Source organism: Somniosus microcephalus, chromosome 2, assembly GCF_052327205.1.
Source record: "Somniosus microcephalus isolate GS21.2 chromosome 2, FLI_Smic_1.0, whole genome shotgun sequence".
In the NCBI taxonomy this organism is placed as follows: Eukaryota; Metazoa; Chordata; class Chondrichthyes; order Squaliformes; family Somniosidae; genus Somniosus; species Somniosus microcephalus.
Window position 1 is genome coordinate 40,833,488 of NC_140988.1, and position 25,388 is coordinate 40,858,875.

Sequence of the window (25,388 nt, forward strand, 5' to 3'; positions counted from 1 at the left end):
CTGCGTGGTCTGCCAGAAGGCCAAGGTCCAGCGTCATGTAAAAGCTCCAGTGGCTACGTTCGCTGTTCCGGAGCGTCGTTTCGACCACGTGCATGTGGACCTTGTGGGGCCACTTCCGCCTTCTCATGGTTATACGCATCTCCTCACCATGGTGGACCGCACTACTAAGTGGCCAGAGGCAATTCCTTTGGTTTCCACCACTTCGACAGACGTTGCTAGAGCTTTCATCTCCTGTTGGGTTGCCCGTTTCGGGGTACTGGCGGACATCTCTTCCGATCGTGGGCCACAATTTTCCTCGGAGCTCTGGAACGCTGTAGCTCAGGGGCTCGGCACCAAACTTCATCGCACCACCGCCTATCATCCACAGGCGAACGGCCTTTGCGAGCGATTCCACAGGTCGCTTAAAGCCACCCTACGGGCCAGTCTTCAAGGTGCAGGATGGGTGGACAGACTTCCATGGGTCCTTTTGGGTCTTCGTACGGCGCCCAAAGAAGACCTGCAATCGTCCTCGGCCGAACTCGTTTATGGCCAGCCGCTCCAAGTCCCGGGGGATTTCCTCCCTTCTCCCACAGAGCCATGGTCCGCCTCCCAGCAACTCGTCAGCCACCAGGAAGCGGCCAGATGCTTTGCTCCAGTGCCTACATCAAATCACGGTCTACAGAGCTCCCACGTGCCAGCGGTGCTGAAGAACGCCGAGTACGTATTTATCCGCCACGACGCTCACCGGGATCCGCTCAAGCCCCCTTACACTGGTCCTTTCCGCGTCATCGAATCAGGAGACAAATCCTTTTCGGTCGACATCGGAGGAAAGCCGGATCACATTTCGGTGGACCGGTTGAAGCCGGCTCACCTGGACCTGGACCGCCCAGTCGTCGTCGCTCAACTGCTGAAACGTGGCCGACCGTCCGCAGCCGCCGTGCCAGATCAACCACAGCCGCCCACCAGCTCGACCACACTCGCCGCGCCAGCTCAACCACAACCGCCCGCCAGCTCGACCACCGTCCATCAGCTTCCTCTGCAGGGTTACCGAAGTCGCTCGGACAGACTTGTCAGGCCTCCTCGACGTCTCACTTTTGCTGTTAAAGACAATTCTGGGGGTCGCATGTGGCGGAGCCACCAAAGGACTCAGATCGTTTGTATATAATTCCTTTAACAAGATGTTAGCTACAGTCTGAGTCTTTATCTTTATTTATGCTGTTTAACTGTACAGAGTGTGGTTACTTTAACAGCGTGGCTAAAATGTGATGATGTCACGCTGTTCATCACGTGATCCCCCACTGGCGGGAAAATGTGATGACGTCATGACGTCAGCCACGGGACTGCAGGGGCAGTCCTCGTGGAGCCTCCAGAGAGAGCAGACCTACATTCGATGTTATCCTGCAGTTTCTTGTTAAAGCCTGTTTGTTTCATTAAAGTTTGTTTTGTTTGATCGCCTGAGTAGAACTCAGTATTTTAGTTAGGAACCCACGTTCCTACAGTGGACCATTAAACAACTAACAGGAGGAGGAGGCTCCATGAATATCCCCATCCTCAATGATGGGGGAGCCCAGCACGTGAGTGCAAAAGACAAAGCTGAAGAGTTTGCAACCATCTTTAGCCAGAAGTGCCGGGTAGATGATCCATCTGAGGTCCCCACCACCACAGAAGCCAGTCTTAAGCCAATTCAATTCACTCTACATGATATCAAGAAACGGCTGAGTGCACTGGATGCAGCAAAGGCTATGGGCCCTGACAATATCCCGGCTATTGTGCTGCAGAACTAGCTGCGCCTCTAGCCAAGCTGTTCCAATATAACTACAACACTGGCATCTATCCGACAATGTGGAAAACTGCCCAGGTATGACCTGTCCACAAAATGCAGGAAAAACCCAATCCGGCCAATTACCGCCCCGTCAGTCTACTCTCAATCATCAGCAAAGTGATGGAAGGTGTCATCAACAGTGCTATCAAACAGCACTTACTCACCAATAACCTGCTCATTGATGCCCAGTTTGGGTTCCGCCAGGATCACTCTGCTCCAGACCTCATTACAGCCTTGGTCAAAACATGGACAAAAGAGCTGAATTCCAGAGGTGAAGGGAGAGTGATTGCCCTAGACATCAAGGCAGCATTTGACTGAGTGTGGCATCAAGGAGGCCTAGTAAAACTGGGAATCAGGGGGAAAACTCTCCACTGGCTGGAGTCATACCTAGCACAAAGGTGGTTGGAGGTCAATCATCACAGCCCCAGGACATCGCTGCAGGAGTTCCTCAGGGCAGTGTCCTAGGCCCAACCATCTTCAGCTGCTTCATCAATGACCTTCCCTCCATCAGAAGGTCAGAAGTGGGAATGTTCGCTGATGACTGCACAGTGTTCAATACCATTCACAACTCCTCAGATAACAAAGCAGTCCGTGCCCGCATGTAGCAAGACTCGGACGACATTCAGGCTTGGGCTGATAAGTGGCAGGTAACATTCGCGCTGCACAAGTGCCAGGCAATGACTACCTCCAACAAGCGAGCGTCTAACCACCGTCCCTTGACATTCAACGGCATTATCATCACCGAATCTCCCACCGTCTATATCCTGGGGGGTCACCATTGACCAGAAACTTAACTGGACCACCCACATAAGTACTGTGGCAACAAGAGCAGGTCAGAGGCTGGGTATTCTGCAGCGAGTATCTCACCTCCTGACTCCCCAAAGCCTTTCCACCATCTACGAGGCACATGTCAGGGGTGTGATGGAATACTCTCCACTTGCCTGGATGAGTGCAGCTCCAACAACACTCAAGAAGCTCGACACCATCCAAGACAAAGCAGCCCACTTGATTGGCACCCCATACACCACCTTAAACATTCATTCCCTCCACCACTGGCGTACCGTGGCTGCAGTGTGTACCATCTACAAGATGCACTGCAGCAACTCACCAAGGCTTCTTCGGCAGCATCTCCCAAACCCGCGACCTCTACCACCTAGAAGGACAAGGGCAGCAGGCGAATGGGAACACCACCACCTCCAAGTTCCCCTCTAAGTCACACACCATCCTGACTTGGAAGTATATCGCCGTTCCTTCATCGTCACTGTGTCAAAATCCTGGAACTCCCTCCCTAACAGCACTGTGAGAGTACCTTCCCTGCACAGACTGCAGCGGTTCAAGGCGGCGGCTTACCGCTACCTTCTCTGGGGCAACTAGGAATGGGCAATAAATGCTGGCTTTGCCAGCGACGCTCACATCCCATGAATTAATATTTTAAAAAATTCATGCCATTTGATTGATTGCAGGGTGATGTGGTTTGTTCATGTTTCTGCATATTGAACCATAGAGTGGTAGGATGCAGGTTTACACTTACAGTACTTAGAGAGCTCCAGATCACTGATGTCAGGGAGAGGGGTGGAGATATCTGTTCAGGGTGGAGGACATGATGACACTTTCAGGTAGAAATTGTGTCTCAGCTACTCACTCACTAAATCAACTGAGCTGCAATGGCGTGACGAATCTGGACTTCACCACGGATGCAGGGAGGAGAAAGAGTGGAAGAAAGTGTACTTAGAGCTCAGGAGCAACAGACAAAAAAGTTCAGAGCAGTAATGATTATATTAGTATCAATAAAATAGCGAGACACAGTAAGGCAGACAAAATGATTAAAAAGTTTGTGGTAGAGAAAGAAAAGTTGGAGGTGCCCTATGTTAGGGAGAATTCCTGCTATCCACCAAACCCTGCATAAATTATGCCCGTGTGGACATTGAATGAAGCCGCCTGTTCACCCTACAAGGGGGAAGTCAGAGGGTTAGTCACCCTGAATGCTGTGTACACTCATATACGTCCTAACTGCTAACCCAAGAACACCAGCGGCAGAGGCCTGCAACCAGGTCACCTACTCACTCTTTTCCTTGTATTCATATTCCTCAATATTGCTAACTGAACAGTACTTATGCATCCTGGGAAAATAGGTACACGGTACATATCCAGACTGCCAATCCAAACGCAGCTCACCATTTCGAAAATATCAACTCCAAGCCCAGGCTTCTCGGAGAGGCTGAGGCTTTCAAGTAAAAACTTTAACGAAGGCGTTAAAAGACATGAGAGAATTCAATTGATAGATTTAATCATGTGATTCTGAAATTTTTTTTTTTTTTTTTTTAAACTTTGGTTAAACTCTTATTTTGGACATTCAAATTTGAGTTACCAAGGAAAAAAATCAAAGCATTTTGAGTGAATTGTGGAAATCCAGTGTCCAGGTGTTGTTACTCAGTGGCCAGTTTATATAGGGTGATAAGTTTACATAGGCCCTGAATTAGCAGTCAGTATGATGACGAATTGTCAGAATATACCGTCATACCGCCTTTGAAACTGACTGTAACTTCAGGATTTGGCGAAGTTGCGGTCTGTCAATGACAGCTCCAAAACTGGCTACACGGTTTATTTTCAACACTTTGCATTCTTGGACAGATTTGTGTGCACATTCGGAAGTGGCTTAGTGAGTTGCAATGAATGGTGAGACATAACGGTACCCCCCGCAATGGTGATGAGTGTGAAAGGAATGGCTTGGGCATTGTAGGGATGCTTTATGGTGTAGGTGTGGGGTGGTGCCAAGCTGGCGCATCATGTGGGCAGCCAGGGTGTACAGCGTCAAGTGAAGTAAATTTGGCCATGGTGAGGCCATCCCTGGTGTCCCGAGCAGCAATGTGGTCGGGTGCTGATGCCGTGTCCCGTGCAGCATCAGGTGATTGCGGAGAAGGTTGGTGCTGTTGTTGGTGCTGCTGGTGTTGGGGCTGATCGTGGTCAGATTCTGAGGACCAAGGTGAGAGAGTGTAAACCGTACCCAATCTGATGAAGTAGATGGCAGGCGACGGAGAGATGACAGAAGCAAATCTATCAATGGTGAGAGCGGTTGTTCCAATGAGGTGCCACTGGATATAGAGTTGACTCTAAACATTTGCAAGCTACAGAAAGCTCTATATGCCTTACAGATGCAGTAACCAACAGTTTCTGAGCTCTGAAACGGAACGGCTGCAACATGGTATCCTTTACACCACTTCTGCAGCTGTCAGGTAATCAGATAAATCAAAGCAGATTCAACTCACGCCAGGGTGAGCTGGCGTGTTCCTCGAGCAGCGGGTAACCCATGGGGGAGCACCTAAAATTCGAAGGTACGCTCAAAATAGCATTAAATTGGCTCTTAACAAGCCATTTAATGATCTAAATTGTCCCCCCCGCCGCTTGGTGTCGGGTCAGTTCTGCGCAGACAGACCCGACACCTGGGAGACTCACGTGGAGGCGGGTTGGCAGCTGGTTTCCTACCCGGTCAATCTTTGCTATTTTGACAGCTGATCCGCCTCAGAACCCGTCCTCTGAGCGCCGGCAAAATCAAGCTCATTATGTTCAAAGGTTTATATATATATCCTAGAAAAATATTTAACTTTTTTAGATACACACTAAAATATATTTATATATGTAATCTATATATACGGTACAATTTATATATTTCACGTCGTTTTATTTTTATTCTGATTTCCCTTTTTTCTCAAGCCACTACAATTATATAGTAATTGATTGGGAGGTATGAGACAGAAAGTAAAGATAAAGGGAATGTACTCTGATTGATGGGATGTGACAAGTTGCATTCCCCAGGGATCTGTACTCGGGCCTCAGCTTTTCACCACATATATCAATGACTTGGATGAAGGAATAGAGAGTTGTATGTCCAAGTGTGCAGATGGCACTAAGTTAGGAGACAAACTAAGTTGTGTATATGAGAGCAGGATGTTACAAAGAGACGTAGATGGAGAAGTGTGAGGTCATCCACTTTGGACCCAGTAAGACAAATCAGAATATTTTCTTAAAGGCAAGAGACTAAGAACTGTGGAAGAGCAAAGGGATGTGGGTGTCCAGGAATACAAATCACTAAAGTTAGTGGACATGTACAAAAATTAATGAAAAAGGCTAATGAATGTTGGCCTTTATCTGAAGGCGATTGGAATATTAAGGGGTGGAAGTTATGCTTCAGTTGTATAGGGCCTTGGTCAGACCTCATCTGGGGTACTTTGTTCAGTTTTGGGCACTGCACCTCAGTATAAAATCTTTCCCATGCACAATTTGATCCAATTTCCATTTACTTACATTCATTTTAATATGATCACTATATAGCTCTATTATATCATCTAATCCTCCTTATCAAGCAATACATTGTCTAACTTCCCATGACCAACATCATGGGTCATTTATAATAATATAAAATCAAAGTATTACATAAAAATAAGGACAGAATGTTATGACTTAAAAATGGGGACTGAATTACATCTGCACGTCCTGGTCCAATTATTCTTCACTCTCTAACCCAGTTTCATCTGAAAACTTGGTCTTGACTCTCTAAGTACAACGTCACGGGAGATTGACTGGTAATATATAAAACTTTGCGTCTCCATACATTTCCAAGATTTTCCATTAGAAATTTGTATGTTTACTTTTATAATGGAAACTGCCAATGCAATCTTGTCACACTGCAGTTACAACCTCCTGCCAACAGAGGTTGCTGCAGTGTAACCACAAGCAAGGGGATGTAACTATAGCCTGAAAAGTTTACATAGGCAGTTATGTAAAAACAGTTATGTCTAAAACAAATGTAAACATAAAAATTTATCGTATAAAAATAAAGAACAAAATATATGGCTTTATTGTGTCTGTATGCCCTGGTCCAATTAACCCCTCCATCTAATCGCATTTCATCTGAAGACTATACTTGGTCTTAACTATCTGTAAAAGAAAAGACAGACAGACTTACATTTATATAGCGCCTTTCATGACCACTGGATGTCTCAAAGTGCTTTACAGCCAATGAAGTACTTTTTGAAGTGTAGTCACTGTTGTAATGTGGGAAACGTGGCAGCACAGCAAGCTCCCTCAAACAGCAACGTGATAATGACCAGATAATCTGTTTTTGTTATGTTGATTGAGGGATAAATATTGGCCAGGACACTGGGGATAACTCCCCTGCTCTTCTTCGAAATAGTGCCATGGGATCTTTTACGTCCACCTGAGAGGGCAGACGGGGCCTCGGTTTAACGTCTCATCCGAAAGACGGCACCCTCAGTACTGCACTGGAGTGTCAGCCTAGATTTTTGTGCTCAAGTCCCTGGAGTGGGACTTGAACTCACAAACTTCTGACTCAGAGTCAAGTGTGCTACCTGTAATGTTATCTTATATCATAGTATTAAGAGGCTTACGAGTAGATATCGTTGAGTACTCTTTATTAGGTCTTGAGTCAGTGCCAACTCGTGTAGTACTGCCGCATGGCCAAGATGGCTTCTTATTTATCCGACTGCCATCAAGCAGCTGTCTTTACTACAGCTACCGTCAAGCAGCTGTCTTTACTACAGCTACCGTCAAGCAGCTGTCTTTACTACAGCTACAGTTATCTGTACATCTTTCCCCCGCAACGATGACATAAACAGTAAATGTAAGAAGTCACACAACACCAGGTTATAGTCCAACAGCTTTATTTGAAATCACAAGCTTTCGGAGCGCTGCTCCTTCTTCAGGTGAAGGTCACCTGAAGAAGGAGCAGCGCTCCGAAAGCTTGTGATTTCAAATAAAGCTGTTGGACTATAACCTGGTGTTGTGTGACTTCTTACATTTGTTCACCCCAGTCCAACTCCGGCATCTCCACACCATAAACAGTAAACACCATAACGTAACACATAGAACACATATTAACAACATATAAAAACAGTCAGTGTAACTACTATTAACAACATGTAAAAACTGTCAGTGTAACTATACCTTGCAATAACTGCCGGTACATATAAACACTACCCACACCCAGAAGTCCATTAGCTGTTTACAGTCTTTCCCTTGTCTACAGGTCGAGTCTAACGACAGGCTTTCTGGTGCGCTGTGACCTGCGTAGCTGAACGGGTATTTGCTGGGCCAACCCAGTTGTGTCCATTAAGTTCATGTCTGTACTACACGGATCCCTTGTCTCATTGTCACCCCTGTGTACTTCATCACTTTGTGGCATTGCCCTCATCACTCTGTCGGATTTCCATCATCAGCTCATCCTCTCTGTCCTCCTGCGGCTGATAGGTCTCGGTGGTTTTCAGTGGTTTTCAGTAGGTGCCTCCTGTTTCTGCGATACACATTGCCATTTTCTGACATGACACTGTATGACCTGGGGGCAACCTGTTGTAGAACAGTGGCTCTTTGATTCCATGACCCAGACCCTTCAATGCGAACTACATTCTTCTCCTGTAGAGGCACTAGTGCAGTGGCTGTGCGGTCATGGAGCGTTTTTTGTTTCCGCTGAAGTTTCTGGGCCTTGTCTGCCCATACCTCATCTCTGTGATCAGGTGTGACATGCCTGGGAAGTCGAGTACGGATTTTGCGACCCAGTAAGAGCTCAGCTGGAGACTTGCCACTTTCTAGCGGGGCTGCCCTGTATGACATCATGGCCAGATATGGGTCAGTGTTGCTGTGTGCTGCTTTCTTTAATAGTCTTTTCACAATCTGCACCCCCTTCTCCGCTTTTCCATTGGCTTGAGGGTAGAGCAGGCTGGAGGTTACATGCTTAAACTCATACTCTGTAGCAAACGACTGAAACTCATGACTGGCATAGAGAGAGCCATTATCAGAGACCAGAGTTAGAGGAATGCCCTGCCTGGAAAAGATTGACTTCAGGTGAGTTATCACAGCTCTTGATGTGGTGCTGGGTAGGAGAGCAATCTCAGGATAATCAGAGTAATAATCAATAACTAACAAATAGTCTTTTCCTTCATAGTGAAAAATATCAGTTCCTACCTTTACCAAGGTTGTGATGGGAGCTCTGTGGTAATGAGGGGCTCTTTTGTTTGCTTGTAGTAACACTCCTGACATGTAGCACACTCACTGATCATCTGGTCAATATCAGAGTTCATGTTTGGCCAGTAGAGTGCCTCACGTGCTCTCCTTTTTGACTTTTCCACACCCAGGTGCCCTTCATGTATCCTGTTAAGCATTTCTCGTCGCATAGAGATGGGCACTACTATCCTGTCACACTTAAGCAGTAGTCCATTGACCACAGAAAGCTCAGACTGAATATGATGATATTGTTTACATGACCCTTTCTTCCAACCCTCTTGAAGATTTCTCATCACTTTCCTCAGAACAGGGTCCTTTGATGTCTCTGTGGCTATCTTTGATAGTTGTTCCTGTGAGGCGGGCAATGCTGCATAGACCATATCCACAATAAGGTCTACATCCTCTTCTGTTTCACTGTTTTGTGTGGCGTAAGGCGCAGCCCTGGATAGTGTATCTGCAATGAACATTTGTGTCCCTGGCACATATGTGAGCTCAAAATCATAACATTGTAGTCTCATCATTAGGCGCTGTATCCGTGATGACATGTCACACAGATTCTTTTTTGCGATCCCTAGCAGTGGCTTATGGTCAGTTTCTAGGATAACCTTGGGAAGTCCATAGATGTAGGTATGAAATTTTTCACACCCAAATGCCAAGCCCAGGCACTCCTTCTCTATTTGCGCATACCGGCACTCCATAGCCATCATGGAGCGTGACGCATATGCCACTGGTCGCCATTCTCCTTCATCTTCCTGTAGAAGGACAGCCCCTAATCCATCCTTAGAGGCATCTGTGGACACTTTTGTCCTCTTTTCAGGGCAGAAGAACTTCAGTAGGGGTTCACTTGCTAGAATGTGTAGCAGCCCCTTCCATTCATTCTCATGTTCATGTCCCCATTGGAACTCTGTCTCTTGGTGCGGCAGTTTTCTCAAGTGAGCGGTTTTCACTGCCAGATTTGGAATGAATTTCCCTACGTAATTAACCATGCCAAGGGCCCGCTGAACCCCTTTCTTGTCCTTCGGTTTTTCCATGTCATGTATGGCCTTTACCTTTGACTTGTCTGGCTGAATCCCTTCTGCAGAAATCTTGTCCCCGAGGAATGTGATTTCATTGACGCTGAACTGACATTTGTCTTTATTTAGTTTGAGTCCATACTGCCGTATCCTCTGAAGTGTTTTTTCCAGTCTGGTGTCGTGCTCTCCCTGAGTGGAGCCCCATACTACCAGATCATCCACGTACACCCGCACACCATCCAGGCCCTCGATGATTTGCTCCATTGCTCTGTGGAAGATTTCTGGGGCGGAGCTAATGCCGAAGGTAAGAGTATCGACCAAACGGGGTGTTAAAGGTGCACAGCTTAGTACTCTCTTCATCAAGTTTCAGCTGCCAGAATCCATGCGAGGCGTCCATCTTGGAGAAGAATTTTGCTCCTGTCATTTCGCTGACTATTTCCTCTCTCTTTGGGATTTGATAGTGCTCTCTTTTTATATTAGCGTTAAGGTCCTTGGGATCCATGCAGACACGCAATTTATCAGTCTTTTTTGAATTGACGCAAACCATGGAATTTACCCAGTCAGTCGGTTCCTCAGTCTTCTTTATGACACCTAGTCCCTCCATGCAGTCTAGCTCTTTCCGCAGTTTCTCACGGAGGGCCACCGGAACTCTCCTGGGTGCGTGAATCACAGGTTGTGCGTCATCTCTCAGTTTGATGGAGTATGTAAAGGGCAGTGCTCTGAAACCCTGAAATACATCCGCGTACTTGTGTGTTATAGCATCATGCTTTATATTTGTACTGTCTTGGGGGGCACTCTGCACACAGTTCAGTTCATTAATAGTATAGACTCGTTTTACCAAGCCCAAATCCACACATGCCTTATCCCCCAACAGTGACTCATGTCCTTCAGGCACTATAACAAACGTCAATGGGTGAATGCGATTTTTTACCTTAACATTCAGCCGACACGTTCCTTTTGTTTCAATACTTTGTCCATTGTACGCCTTCAAAGCCACTGTCTTGTTCAGTATTTTTGGTCTCACTTTGAGATTCCGTGCATTACTCCAGCTTATGAGGTTTGCCTTAGCACCTGTATCTAGCTTGAAGGGAACAATGGTGCCATTTACCAGCAAGGGGGCTATCCAAACTTCAGTCTTTAGTCCTACGGAACGTACTTCCTTTTCCATATCTTTACCCTGTTTTAAGTCATTTTGCACCATTCCAACATACAAAGTCTCCGATTCCGTGTCTTCAGTCTCAATAGCATGCACTGTCTTTTTACCTTCGGTTTTCTCTTCCCAAAAGCACATTTTAGCAAAGTGATTCCTGCCTTTACATTTTGCGCAGTTCTTCCCATAAGCCGGACACTGTCTTGCCACGTGTCTATTGCCGCACCGTCTGCAATCATATGGCGTCATAGTCCTGAACTCTGTGCGCCCTCGTGTCCCTTCTGTGTACTACATCCACTGGTAGGTTGTCCAGTCCCAGCGCTCTCACGCCCGTGGCTGTAGTTCTCCCATCAAATTTTTGCGTGTGCATGGCTGAGAGTTCACTAGCATGACATTTTTACTGCAGCATCCAAAGTTAAGTCATTGTCCCTAAGCATTCTCTCCCTCACCTTCTTATCAAGTATTCCGAAAACGACCTGATCGCGTATCATCGATTCCTTCAAGTCTCCAAAGTTACATGTTTGTGCTTTTGTTTTTAAGTCCGTCAGAAAAACATCAAAGGATTCTCCTTGCTTTTGCCCGCGGGAGCGAAAAACAAATCTCTCGAACGTTTCATTCTTTTTAGGTGTGCAGTATTTATCGAACCAATCTATCACCTTGTCCAGATCATTTTTGTCACCTTCAGCTGCGAACGTAAATGTATTATACAGCTCGATTGCCTGCGAGCCAGCCAGCAACAAAGCTACCTTACGTGTTCCAGAGCTAGTCGTGGCGTCGATCGCTGTGAGGTAGAGAAGAAAGCGTTGTTTGAATTCACGCCAATTTTCGTCCAGATTTCCTTCAAGTTGCAGGCTAGTCGATGGTCTTATCCCTTCCATTGTTGTGGTATGCCCGTATCGTGCGTTCTATAAATCCTGGTACCATGTAATGTTATCTTATATTGTAGTATTAAGAGGCTTACGAGTAGATATCGTTGAGTACTCTTTATTAGGTCTTGAGTCAGTGTCAGCTCGTGTAGTACTGCCGCATGGCCAAGATGGCTTCCTATTTATCCGACTGCCGTCAAGCAGCTGTCTTTACTACAGCTACCGTCAAGCAGCTGTCTTTACTACAGCTACAGTTATCTGTACACTACCCACTGAGCCACAGCTGACACATCCATGTGCAATACTAAGGAAGATTGACAAATATGTAATATAACCCACAACCCCATAGATCTTCCAAGATACTCATGTTAAAACCAGCCATGGAAATAGGCCAAATACACACAGTATCTGGTTTGCCTTCCATCCCATCCCTATCCCCCACACCTGGAGCTTGTAGCATACCAGCACATAAACTCATCAATTCCTCTCCTATAATAACATGTTCAACTCTTGTTATCAGTTATCCTGAATAGTTACTGAATTCTCACGATGCACTAATGCAAAATGAAAAAATAATTTCCATTCATAGGAATAAATGAAAGCTGTTGAGCACTGCAGCAACATTCCAGCTGAGTTAATCTATTAATCAATAGCTATTATGTTCCATCTTGTTGACAGACTGGTTAATATATAATTGTGAAAATATTACCTTTTATATTTAGGATTTTCAGACTACACTACCGTTACATCATAATGTTTCAAATACAGTACGCATGTACTTAAAATTCATTGACTAGTGTCCACCTATCCTATCTATAACAAAAATGACTTAGTAGAAGATTTTAAAACAAGGTACAAAGAATAAAACTGACTTATTAGTTATTTAAAAGGACTAAGGGTAGGGAGAGGATGATAGCTCCTTTATGCATTCTTCTACAGAAATTAAGAACAGTATGTTTGGTGCTAAAAACTGCTGTATATGATAAAGTGTTGATGTTAAATCACTATTATTGAGGAAATAAAACTTAATTTGGCAGCAAAAAAATCTAAGTGAAGGTATTTATTAAATATGCAAAGACAATGATTTGAAGCATCTACACCGTTCCCCTCCACCCCCACCCCCACAAGATAAACATACCTCATCAACATCCGCATCAAAAGTAGAGACCAATTCTGCGAGGAACTGGATCGCTTCTGGTGTCAAAAGGGTTTGGAATTCTTCTGTCAGAGTTGGAGGAGGTGGCTCAAGCTCCACTCCAGTTACTGTCTGCAATAGAACAGGTGTGCACAGCTTAGTGCAAGAAATTTCCAACAAACTACACAGGGGTGTAAAACAATTTTTTTTCTAATACAGCAATACTTTTCATTGCATAAGAATTGTTAATTTGTTGTGTTTTAAAAAAAAAAGTATAACAGTATCACTAGAAAGGTTATTATTTAAAAGCAATTTTAAAACAACAACTCGCAATCCAATAATTCCCATCTATAAATTAAGTTACTAAATGGTTTGTCCTTAAGATCGATGGAGCTGATCCTCCTCCTGACTGCATGGTTAGTTTAAATAAATAAAATTAAACCTCAAGATAGAATTAAAGTTCCAGTTTGGATCAGAACTACTTTTAAAACTTATCTCCAGTTAAAACAAAAATAATTTACTAGCAGTGATAGGGACTCATAGGTGATGGTAATCACTTTAGAATATGACAGATGCCAAAGAATTATGTTACCATTTATAGTGCATTATATAAAAGTATAAAGTCTAACCTTTACTAGTGTGTCGCTCCTATTGCACAAGGTCCAAGAGATCCATCACCATCAGAAATAGCAGCCTCACAAATAGATAACGTCTGTTTGTCTTAATTAATGACTGCAACCCAGCAACTCTACATACCTTGTGACTCCACTCAATTGAATCTGTTAAAACTAACTGCTTTTCATACTTACGGTAATTTGTTGCAATGTTGCTGCCATATTCACTGCAGTTTTCTCGTCGGAAGAAGTTGGCTTTTGCTGATCGAGGGTTTGCTTTCTGTGTTTGATCTGCTACGTTTCACAAACTGAGTTCAATGACCTTCAATCTCCGTTCAGTATCATCCCACCAGAATTTATTTTCAGCCAATGACAATTCAGCTAAAAACAAAACTGAAGAAATTGTTGTGAATTTAAATAATATTCACATTATAGATATGTTAACTCATTAGTATTTTTAATGAAATTATATTTACTGATAGATTTTTGATAGACATGGATTGGTAGCAATGCACTTTGTTATTTAATTAAAAAAGAAATCATGCCAATTTTCTGCATTTTTCTTTTGATCCTCTCCTCAATGCAGTAACATAGCTGGGATACAGTGCTATGGGTGCTGGTTTGCCCACATAACAACGACGGGCTAGATATTTCCAAGTTTGCTGATGACACAAAACTAGGTGGGGTTGTGAGGAGAATGGAAAGAGGCTTCAAGGCGAATTAGACAAGTTGAGTGAGTAGGCAAATACATGGCAGATGCAGTATAACATGGATAAATGTGAAGTTATCCAGTTCGGTAGGAAAAACAGAAAGGCAGAGTATTATTTAAATGGTGATAGATTGGGAAATGTTGATGTACAGAGGGACCTGGGTGTCCTTGTACACCAGTCATTGAAAGCAAACATGCAGGTGCAGCAAGCAGTTAGGAAGGCAAATGGTATGTTGGCCTTCATTGCAAGAGGATTTGAGTACAGGAGCAAGGATGTCTTACTACAGTTATACAGGGCCTTAGTGAGACCACACCTGGAGCACTGTGTGCAGTTTTGGTCGCCTTACCTAAGAAAGGATATACTTGCCATAGAGGGAGTGCAGTTCACCAGACTGATTCCTGGGATGGCAGGACTGTCTTATGAGGAGAGATTGGGTTGACTAGGCCTGTATTCACTAGAGTTTAGAAGAATGAGAGGGGATCTCATTGAATGTATAAAATTCTGACAGGGCCAGACAGACTGGATGCAGGGAGGATGTTTCCCCTGGCTGGGGGGTCTAGAACAAGGGGTCACAGTCTCAGGATACAGGGCAAGACATTTAGGACTGAGATGAGGAGAAATTTCTTCACTCAGAGAGTGGTGAACCTGTGGAATTCTCTACCACAGATGGCTGTGGAGGCCAAGTCACTGAATATATTTAAGGAGGTAGATAGATTTATAGACACAAAAGGCATCAAGGGGTATGGGGAGAGAGCGGGAATATGGTATTGAGATAGAGGATCAGCCATGATCATATTGAATGGCGGAGCAGGCTCGAAGGGTCGAATGGCCTACTCCTGCTCCTATTTTTCTATGTTTCTATGTTGCTGGAGTGGGGCATCTTGTGGTGTACGCCATTGTTAGACTTTTCCTTGCACTCTTCAGCTCAAATTTTTTTTGCACTGGAACTTGCTGGAAGTGCCTGCTGATAATGGCGTGGCAAGGGCAATGGGGCATCTGGGACGGCGGGAGCAACAGCGTATCTCCTTAACCAATGAGATTTAAAGATTGAGAAAGAAACAGGGGAATGACGCAGAAGGAGGGTGAAATAGAGTGGGTGAATTAGAGTCAAATCAAGTACAGAAAGAGAACTAAAGAGAGGGAATTGACAAAAAAGTGGCAGATGGAATTCAGTATCAGCAAATGTGAGGTGGTACATTTTGGTGAAAAAGTAAAAGTAAAATTATACTTTGTATGGGGAGGTTGGGTGATGTGAAAATACAGAGGGGCTTGGAGTTCAAGTTCACGAGACATTGAAAGCACCACCTTAAGTGGATAAGGCCATTAAAAAAAGCTCATGGAATACTGGGTTTCAAGGAAAGAGGTACATAGGGGTCGATTTTCATTGACCCGTGGAGTCGGGATTGGAGGCATGTGGGGGGCTAAAGTCCCGAATTCGGGGGTCCTGACACCATCCCTCCCCCAACCCGCCTCCATGTAAGTTTCAAAGGAGGCGGGTACCCGCCCCGCACTGGGACCCGCCTACCCGAGGCAGGAAGAGATTAGTGCCAATTAACTGGTAGTTAACAGGCAGTTTTTAGCCTAATCCCTATTTTAAAGCTTGAAGTGTGGGATTCCCGACGGCTCCAAACCACGCCAAGTTAGAGTCGTCAGGCCGAAGGACTTGGAGGGGTCGAGATGTCAGTGTTCAGGTGAGTGATGGGTGCATGAGTGCAAAGGTAAGTGTGTTTGGTGTGTCAAGAAGTTTAAATGACCTGTACTTACCTTTACAGCCTTCCTTCCTCTAGGTTTCGGGAGTCCATCATCTAACCGAAAGCAGAATGGCTGCGATCTGTCAAAAGTGACAGCCTGCAGCTTTCTGTGCCGGTGAGATTTCTAACTGAGTCTGTGTAGAAGGACTCAGGTTAGAAGACTGTCAGTGTTTGACAGCTTCAAACAGCTGTGAAACACTGATATTTCATCTGTCAAAACGTCTTGACAGATGAAATTTCAGTCTGTGACGTCACCTGTTGCCGGGTGGCCCTTAATTGGCCTGCTGAGCCTGCTGGGCGGGCTCAACAAGGTCAATCAAGTTAAAATCGCGTGGATTGGCCGCATCTCGATGGAGGCGGGACTACAACCCCGAAAGTTGTAGTCCCGCCTCCTTCCCGACTTCTGAATGAAAATCACCCCCATAGAATCTACAACACAGAAACAGGCCATTTGGCTCAACTGGTCTCTGCCTCCTCCCACCCCTCTTCATCTAATCCTATCAGCATATCCTTCTATTCCTTTCTCCCTTAGGTGCTTATCTAGCTTCCCCTTATTGAATATAAAAGTCCAGATGTAATGGTGAATCTCTATCAAATCTTAGTAAGACAATAGTTGGAATACTGTGTACAGTTTTGGGCTCTAAACTATAGGAAGGACGTTGAGGCAAGAGAAGGTACAGCACAGACTCAATCGGGTGCTGCCTGTTATGAGGAAATACAAATATAAATGAAGGCTTGAAAAATTGGGGCTGTTTTGTTAGAACAGTGGAAGCATGATTTGACAGAGGGATTTAAAGTTATGTTGGGATGATACAGGGTAGATAGAAACAGACTGCTTCCAATTGTTGATGAGTCTAGATCAAGGCAACATAGATATATGATTAAATGCAAGAGATTTATGACAGAATAGGACAAACTTATTTTTAATCATGGAGGGTTTTCGAGGCTGTGGATTGCACGATTGTAGTTAGTAATTGATGGAGAGACCACATCAACATTTAAGAATATGTTAAATGTGGCTGAAGGAAAGGGAAGTAAAAGGTTATGGAAACAGACACACACATGGGAATTGGACTACTGCACATGTGAATGCAAAACACCAACATAGTCTGGTTGGGCCAAATGGCCTGTTTCTTATTTGTAATTTCTATGTGCTCCTATGTAAATTATAATAGAGCTCACGCAGATTTTGTTCTATTTAATTTTCCCCTCTGCACTCCTCCCAGACGATACTTTATGTCTAGGTAGCAAGACAAAAATCTACCCTGGAGCCTCGACAGGCTTTTCATTAATGGAGCCTGAACATTCAACATTCACACACGTGCACTTTTCAGAGAGGTCACTGAATAACAATCAAGGACAGGAACCCGAACGGTTTCCTCCACTCTAGCCCCGAGACTGACGCAATCAAATCGATCTATTCTCTCCACAGTGCTCCCAACTCCTTTATCCCCAGGGTGGGTGAGCAATTTTCTCCCCGACCTCCCCAGTGCAGCCTGAGCCACCCTCTAGCAATAACATGACTCTCCTCTGATCTTTCCTCACACTGTGGGGCAACCCTCACTCTCTATTATGCACACAGTAGGATTACTGAGGCTGGCAATCGTTGAATCAAGCCTGCGTGTCTGTGGAGAATGCAAGTTTCTTCCCATGTGGTACGATGCTACAGAGATCAGAAAGGTCCCAGTTTTGATTCCTGTTCTGTGCTGAGCAAACTGATCTCAACAAAGGTTGCAGTGGGAAGTTATAAATGGCCTGGCCAATGAAGTACACTAGTGTAGAGGTGTCCAAGAGGCAGCCTGTGAGCTCCTTAGATTAGGTCCTTTCTTTAACTGTTCTTTTACTTTTTAATTGGTTACTAATCTACTGGAATTTTGAGGGTGCAACTGGTAAAATAGATAAGGGAGAACCAGTGGATGTGGTGTATTTGGACTTTCAGAAGGCTTTTGATAAGGTCCCGCATAAGAGATTAGCGTGTAAAGTTAAGGCACATGGGATTGGGGGCAAGGTATTGACTTGGATAGAGAACTGGTTGGCAGACAGGAAGCAAAGAGTTGAAATAAACGGGTTTTTCTCCGAGTGGCAGGCATTGACTAGTGGGGTACTGCAGGGATTGGTGCTAGGACCCCAGCTATTCACAATATATATAAATGATCTAGACGAGGGAACTAGATGTAATATCTCCAAGTTTGCAGACGACACAAAGCTGGGTGGGCATGTGTGCTGTGAGGAGGATGCCGAGAAACTCCAGGATGATTTGGACAGGTTGAGTGATTGGGCAAAAGCATGGCAGATGCAATATAACGTGGATAAATGCGAGGTTATCCACTTTGGTGGCAAAAACAGGAAGGCAGATTTTTATCTGAATGGCAATAGATTGGGAGAAAGGGAAGTGCAACGAGACCTGGGCGTCCTTGTGCACCAGTCGTTGAAGGTAAGCATGCAGGTGCAGCAGGCGGTTAAGAAGGCAAATGGTATGTTGGCCTTTGTAGCGAGAGGGTTTGAGTACAGGAACAAGGATGTCTTGCTGCAGTTGTACAGGGCCTTGGTGAGACCACATCTTGAGTATTGTGTGCAGTTTTGGTCGCCTTATCTGAGGAAGGATGTTCTGGCCATGGAAGGAGTTCAGCGAAGATTCACCAGGCTGATACCTGGGATGTCAGGAATGACGTATGAGGAGAGATTGGGACGATTGGGCTTGTACTTGCTGGAGTTTAGAAGAATGGATCTCACTGAAACTTATAAAATTCTGACAGGACTGGACAGACTAGATGCAGGAAGGATGTTCCCGATGGTTGGGGAGTCCAGAACCAGGGGTCACAGTCTAAGGATAAGGGGTAGGCCATTTAGGACAGAAATGAGGAGGAATTTCTTCACCCAGAGACTGGTGAACCTGTGGAATTCTCTACCACAGAAGGCAGTAGAGGCCAATACATTAAATATATTCAAGAAGGAGGTGGATGTATTTCTTAAGGCTAAAGGGTATGGGGAGAAAGCAGGGACAGGGTACTGAATTTGGATGATCAGCCATGATCTCATCGAATGGCGGAGCAGGCTCGAGGGGCCAAATGGCCTACTCCTGCTCCTATCTTCTATGTTTCTATGTTTTACAAAATCCATGACTGTTTCCCTTAACGTTATCTGCCAGTCTTTCTTCATAACTCCTCTTAGCCTTTCTAATTGTATAGGCTTCCTCTTTTTATTTTCTAATATTCCCATTTGATTTTCTTTTGTATTATTAGCCTCAGATTTGTCATCTGCTTTTTAAAAAAAATCTCTACTCATCCACGGAACTTCAGCATTCACTGCATCACTTTTTCTTGTGGGAATATGTCTTCTCTGCAACCTAATCATCTGCTGCTTAAATGTTTCCAATTTTACACTGTCTAATTTGACAATTTTTCTTTCCAGTTGATCTGGGCTTTTATCTCATTGAAACTGGCTTTTTTCCCCCCAGTGAAGTACATTCATCTTTGATTACTTCCTCCTCTTTTCAATTTTTATATTGAACTTAATTATATTATGTTAAATAGTTAACATTACGTGTATATTGCTACAATTAAAACATTTAAAAGAAGTTCCTTGATCGGTCAGTGAGCGTATTCCGTGAGCTGCTGAGCCATACAGGCAAGGAAGGCCAGCTAGCCTGCCACCACCAGCAGCAGCAGCCAGCTACAAACAGAAACCTGCCATCAACACTGCCAATAACCAGACACGAAAGGCCAGACACCACCAGCAGGAATGGTGTAGCTTCTGGTTCTCCATGTTATGGGAACAGGAGCAGTGGTATCAAGAGAGCCAGCAGGAGAGGACTGTCAGTAGAAGAGGCTGGATGGGGATTCAGCATAGGCAAGTAAGTAAGGAGCACAGAGGGTCTTAAGACAGATGAGTAAGGATCACAGAGGGTATCACAGAAGATAAGCAGATAAGGAGCACACCAGTAACTCAGAGCGAGCAGGCAGTTAAAGAGTTCATGGGAGGCCGGCTGAGCTGAGGAAAGATTCCTTGAGGACTCAGGATAGGCAAGTAATTAAGGAACACAGTTGAGGAGGAGCTTGGGACAGGTTGGGAGCAGGCAGTCTGAGCACAAAAGTTGGCAGCCGCCTCGGGTAGGAAGGGAAATGTCAGGAACTGCAAGCCTGGTGGGGAATATTGGGAGCTGGAGCCCTGGGAGAGAGTTCAAGACCCTGAACTGCAGAAAAGAATTGAAATGACGCTGGAGGCCCGGGGAGAGGAGAAATATCAAGTGTTGAAGAATGAAGAAGCTGGAAGCCTGTGGGGGGAAAAAGGTCAGGAGTTTGAAGGAAGAAAAGTTGAGAGCTGCAGAACTCAGTGAGGAAGAAAGGTTGGGAGCTGGAGCCTGGAGTGGGGAGCATGGTTGGGACTTGGAAGCCTGAACATCAGGGGCTGGAAGTTTGGAGCTGGAGAAAGAAAGATGGGGAGCTTGAGGCCTGGGGAAAACTTCAGAATCCTAACCTGCAAAAGAAATTAAAGAAAGAACACAAAAATTTAACTGCTGCACATATTACAGTATTGCTTACCAGCAAGAAAGACGATTAGGGGGTGCAGAAACCAATTTGCAACTAATGAAAACAGCCTGGTGTATTAGTAGGACTGACTCGTGGTTGTGGAGTACAGTTACTGCAAAGACACACCATCGAGAGGTATTTTAAAGCAAAGCCATGGGCTCTACGAAGGAACAAAGAAGTTCTCTTTTGTTTTTGCCCCAGGTTACAAAATCAGCCATCACTGAATCATAAAAATTTACAGCACGGAAGGCCATTTCCGTTCATCGTGTCTGCGCCAGCCGATAAAGAGCTATTCAGCCTAAATCCACTTTCCAGCTCTTGGTCCGTAGTCCTGTAGGTTACGGCACTTCAAGTGCATATCCAAGCACTTTTTAAATGTGGTGAGGGTTTCTGCCTCTACCACCCATTCAGGCAGTGAGTTCCAGATGCCCACCACCCTCTGGGCGAAGAAATTTCCCCTCAAATCCCCTCTAAACCTCCTACCAATTACTTTAAATCTATGCTCCCGGTTGTTGACTCCTCCTTCCTATTCACTCTATCTAGGCCCCTCATAATTTTATACACCCCAATAAGGTCTCCCCTCAGCCTATCATGTGCCAAGAATATATTGTAGTTTTCAAGCTGCTAAGAAGTGAGTATGTGTTGGTCAGCTTGAAGTACCCTACAGAAAGGATGGCACCACTAATAAATATCAGAAATCCCATCCAAATGAAAAACGTTTTAAATAACAATTCTTAATTTTGGATCAATAAAGTAACCCATGTCCTACCATGCTAATTGGTTGTGGAAGGCTTCGAGCAAACCAGTGGACATTGTGTTGCCAAACTGCATGATCACCCGGGCGCATACCATAAAATCTAAACATGGGCAAGCAATAAAAGAGACCCTTCCTGTGACTTAATTTAGTTCAGAATCAACTCAAATTAAAGCTGTTTAATTGGTTAGCTTCAGTAAGCTAATTTCATATTAGCTTGAAGACATAGAGGTGTTTTCGTTAAAACACACTTCTATGTTGTGGGTTCAAGTCCCACTCCAGAGACTTGAGCACAAAATCTAGACTGACGCTCCAGTGCAGTGCTAAGGGAGTGCTGCACTGTCGGAGGTGTCGTCATTCAGATGAGACCAGGGCCCCGTCTGTTATGTTCATAAATAAATAGACGTTTTCATTATGAACAGCTAGCTTGAGCTAGTCATTTATTCAGCCATGTGGACTAGTGTACAGGCATCCATCTTGACTACTGCCTTGTGAGTAGCCCACTACTAAACATACAGCTCCACCTAGTGTACCATTCTAGAATGACATGTTACTGATCATTACATCCCCCTTCCTTAGAGGTTAAACAAAATCAGTATCAATCAATCATAACGACATAAACATCTTCACAACAGTCAACACATTTTCAAAGCTTTACTTTATGAACTCTAAGCTTTTCATTCTTTTATTATGGTTTTCTTTGTACTCAAAGATTAAGTCTATCAGGCTTTTTTACTTCACATGTGGATCTTCTCAGCACAGGTAAGTCTGATGTGTTTTCATGAGAGCCTGTATGTGTGTTTGTGTTAGATTGTTCTGGTGGTGAGTGACAAGATTCAGTTGCGGCATTGTCATCGATTTGCTCTTGGATAGTTTCTTGTGTTTTCAGGAGGGAACGGCGGTTCCTCCTGAGAATCGGTCCTTCCTCAGTTCTAACAGTGTATGACCTTGGTCCTACTTCAAGAACTGTAGCTTTCCTGTTAAACATAGAAACATAGAAGATAGGAGCAGGAGTAGGCCATTCAGCCCCTCGAGCCTGCTCCGCCATTTGATGAGATCATGGCTGATCATCCAAACTCAGTACCCCGTACCTGCCTTCTCCCCATATCCCTTGATACCTTTAGCTCCAAGAAATATATCTAACTCCTTCTTGAATATATTTAAAGACATGAGGGGAGAAATTGGGTGAGTAGCGCCACCTGTTAGTGCCTAAAGAGGCAGGCAGTGGCTGTAGCGCCACTGGCTGCGCCTCCCACGATATTCAGGAGGGGCGCTAATGGTGGCGTTAGCCTGTTGCGCTGTGCCGCCACCGATGACATCATCGGTGTGCGCAGCGCCCCATTCGTGCCCTGTTCGCGATATTTGGTAGCGAACGCCACAGTTGCGCCGTTCGCTACCCGCGCCCGGTTCACGGGGCCTTACTGTGCCGGCAGCGGCGCAAGTTAAGGTAGAGGGGCGGGGCATCCGCTTTTTCGGCGGCCGCCTGCCAGCACCTCCGTCCCCGGCCTCCTAACCCCCCGCGGCATTGCCGGCTGTTTCCCGAGAGCCCGGCACTTCTCCTTGGTGCTGGGTTCATTTGCCGGCACTCGCGAGCGGGGATCGCGCTGTTGCAGGCACCTCCCCCTTAACAGTGGGAGGAAGGCCTGCAGTACCGCAGCGTGTGGCGCTGCGGCACGTTGCGCTGCGATAATCAGTTTCAGTACCCTAAGAGGGACGCGGAGCGCCTCGAGCCGTATCCCTCGAGGGGTACTGAAACCGAATTTCTGGCGATCAGTATTACTCCGATCGCTGCGCTAAATCCTGCCCTCAGGCGACTTTTGCACCACTTTGGCACCCCAACCCAATTTCTAGGCCTTGGCCTCAACCACCTTCTGTGGTAGAGAATTCCACAGGTTCACCACTCTCTGGGTGAAGAAATTCTTCCTCATCTCTGTCCTAAATGGCTTACCCCTTATCCTTAGACTATGACCCCTGGTTCTGGACTCTCCGACCATCGGGAACATTCTACCTGCATCTAGTTTGTCCAGACCTGTCAGAATTTTATAAGTTTCGATGAGATCCCCTCTCATTCTTCTAAACTCCAGTGAGTATAAGCCCAATCGACCCAATCTCGCCTCATACGTCATTCCTGCCATCCCAGGGATCAGCCTTGTGAATCTTTGCTGAACTCCTTCCATGGCAAGAACATCCATCCTCAGATAAGGCGACCAAAACTGCACACAGTACTCAAGGTGTGGTCTCAGCAAGGCCCTGTACAACTGCAGCAGGACATCCTTGCTCCTGTACACAAACCCTTTCGCTATGAAGGCCAACATACCATTTGCCTTCTTCACCGCCTGCTGCACCTGCATGCTTACCTTCAGCGACTGGTGCACAAGGACACCCAGGTCTCGTTGCACTTCCCCTTCTCCCAATCTATTGCCATTCAGATAATAGTCTGCCTTTCTGTTTTTGACACCAAAGTGGATAACCTCACATTTATCCACATTATATTGCATCTTCCACGCTTCTGCCCAATCACCCAACCTGTCCAAATCATCCTGGAGTTTCTCAGTATCCTCCTCGCAGCACACACGCCCACCCAGCTTTGTGTCGTCTGCAAACTTGGAGATATTACATCTAGTTCCCTTGTCTAGATCATTAAATGTATACTGTGAATAGCTGGGGTCCAAGGACCGATCCCTGCGGTACCCCACTAGTCACTGCCTGCCACTCGGAAAAAGACCCGTTAATTCCTACTCTCTGCTTTCTGTCCGCCAACCAGTTCTCTATCCAAGTCAATACCTTGCCCCCAATCCCATGTGCCTTAACTTTGCACGCTAATCTCTTATGCGGGACCTTATCGAAAGCCTTTTGAAAGTCCAAATACACCACATCTACTGGTTCTCCCTTATCTATTTTCCCAGTTACATCCTCAAAAAATTCCAGTAGATTAGTCAAGCACGATTTACCTTTTGTAAATCCATGTTGACTTTGTCCGATCCTGTCACTGTTTTCTATCCTTTATAATGGACTCTAGCATTTTCTCCACGACCGATGTCAGGCTTACCGGTCTGTAATTCCCCGCTTTCTCTCTACCACCCTTTTTGAATAGTGGGGTAACATTAGCTACCCTCCAATCCATGGGTACAGTTCCAGATTCCAGTGAATTTTGGAAGATGATCAGCAATGCATCTACTATTTCTAGGGCCACCTCCTTAAGTACCCTAGGATGTAGATTATCAGGCCCTGGGGATTTATCAGCCTTCAATCCCGTCAATTTCCCTAACACCATTTCCCTACAAATACTGATTTCTTTCAGTTCCTCCCTCTCATCAGAACCTATGTTCTCCAACATCTCTAGGAGGTTATTTGTGTCCTCCTTTGTGAAGACAGAACCAAAATATGCATTTAATTGGTCTGCCATTTCTTTATTCCCCATTATAACTTCCCCTGCTTCTGACTGCAAGGGACCTACACTTGATTTCACTCATCTTTTTCTCTTCACATATCTATAAAAGCTCTTAGTCAGTTTTTATGTTCCCTGCAAGCTTACTTTCATATTCTATTTTCCCCTTCTTAATTAATCCCTTTGTCCTCCTTTGTTGAATCCTAAACTGCTCCCAATCCTCAGGGTTACCGCTTTTTCTGGCCAATTTATATGCCCTCTCCTTGGATCTTATGCTATCCCTAATTTCCCTTGTTAGCCATGGTTGAGTCACCCTTTTTGTTTTATTCTTATCCCAAACTGGGATGAACAACTTCTGTAGTTCATCCATGTGGTCTTTGAATGTTTGCCATTGCCTATCCACCGTCAACCCTTTGCGTGACATTCCCCAATCAATCCTACCCAATTCGCGCCTCATACCATCGTAGTTTCCTTTATTTAAATTCAGGACCCTAGTCTCCGAGTCAACTACTTCACTCTCCATCCTAATGAAGAATTCTATCATATTATGATCGCTCTGACCCAAGGGGCCTCGTACAACAAGATTGCTAATTAATCCTCTCTCATTACATAATACCCAGTCGAAGATGGCCTGATCGCTGGTTGGTTCCTCGACATATTGTT

The 25,388-nt window shown here is 45.1% G+C and overlaps 1 protein-coding gene across 2 annotated transcripts in view; it reads right to left on the minus strand.

The window, feature by feature from the left end:
• Positions 1-25,388, minus strand: part of ugl (ureidoglycolate lyase) — a 74,841-nt gene that overhangs the window by 43,269 nt on the left and 6,184 nt on the right. For both annotated transcript variants that reach the window (XM_086008590.1, XM_086008581.1), the window contains exons 2-3: positions 13,789-13,986; positions 12,983-13,111 (exon numbers count right to left, since the gene is read on the minus strand). In XM_086008590.1, the coding sequence (XP_085864716.1) occupies positions 12,983-13,111; positions 13,789-13,815 (156 nt within the window). In that variant the 5' untranslated portion in view covers positions 13,816-13,986. The remainder of the gene's footprint in view (positions 1-12,982; positions 13,112-13,788; positions 13,987-25,388) is intronic.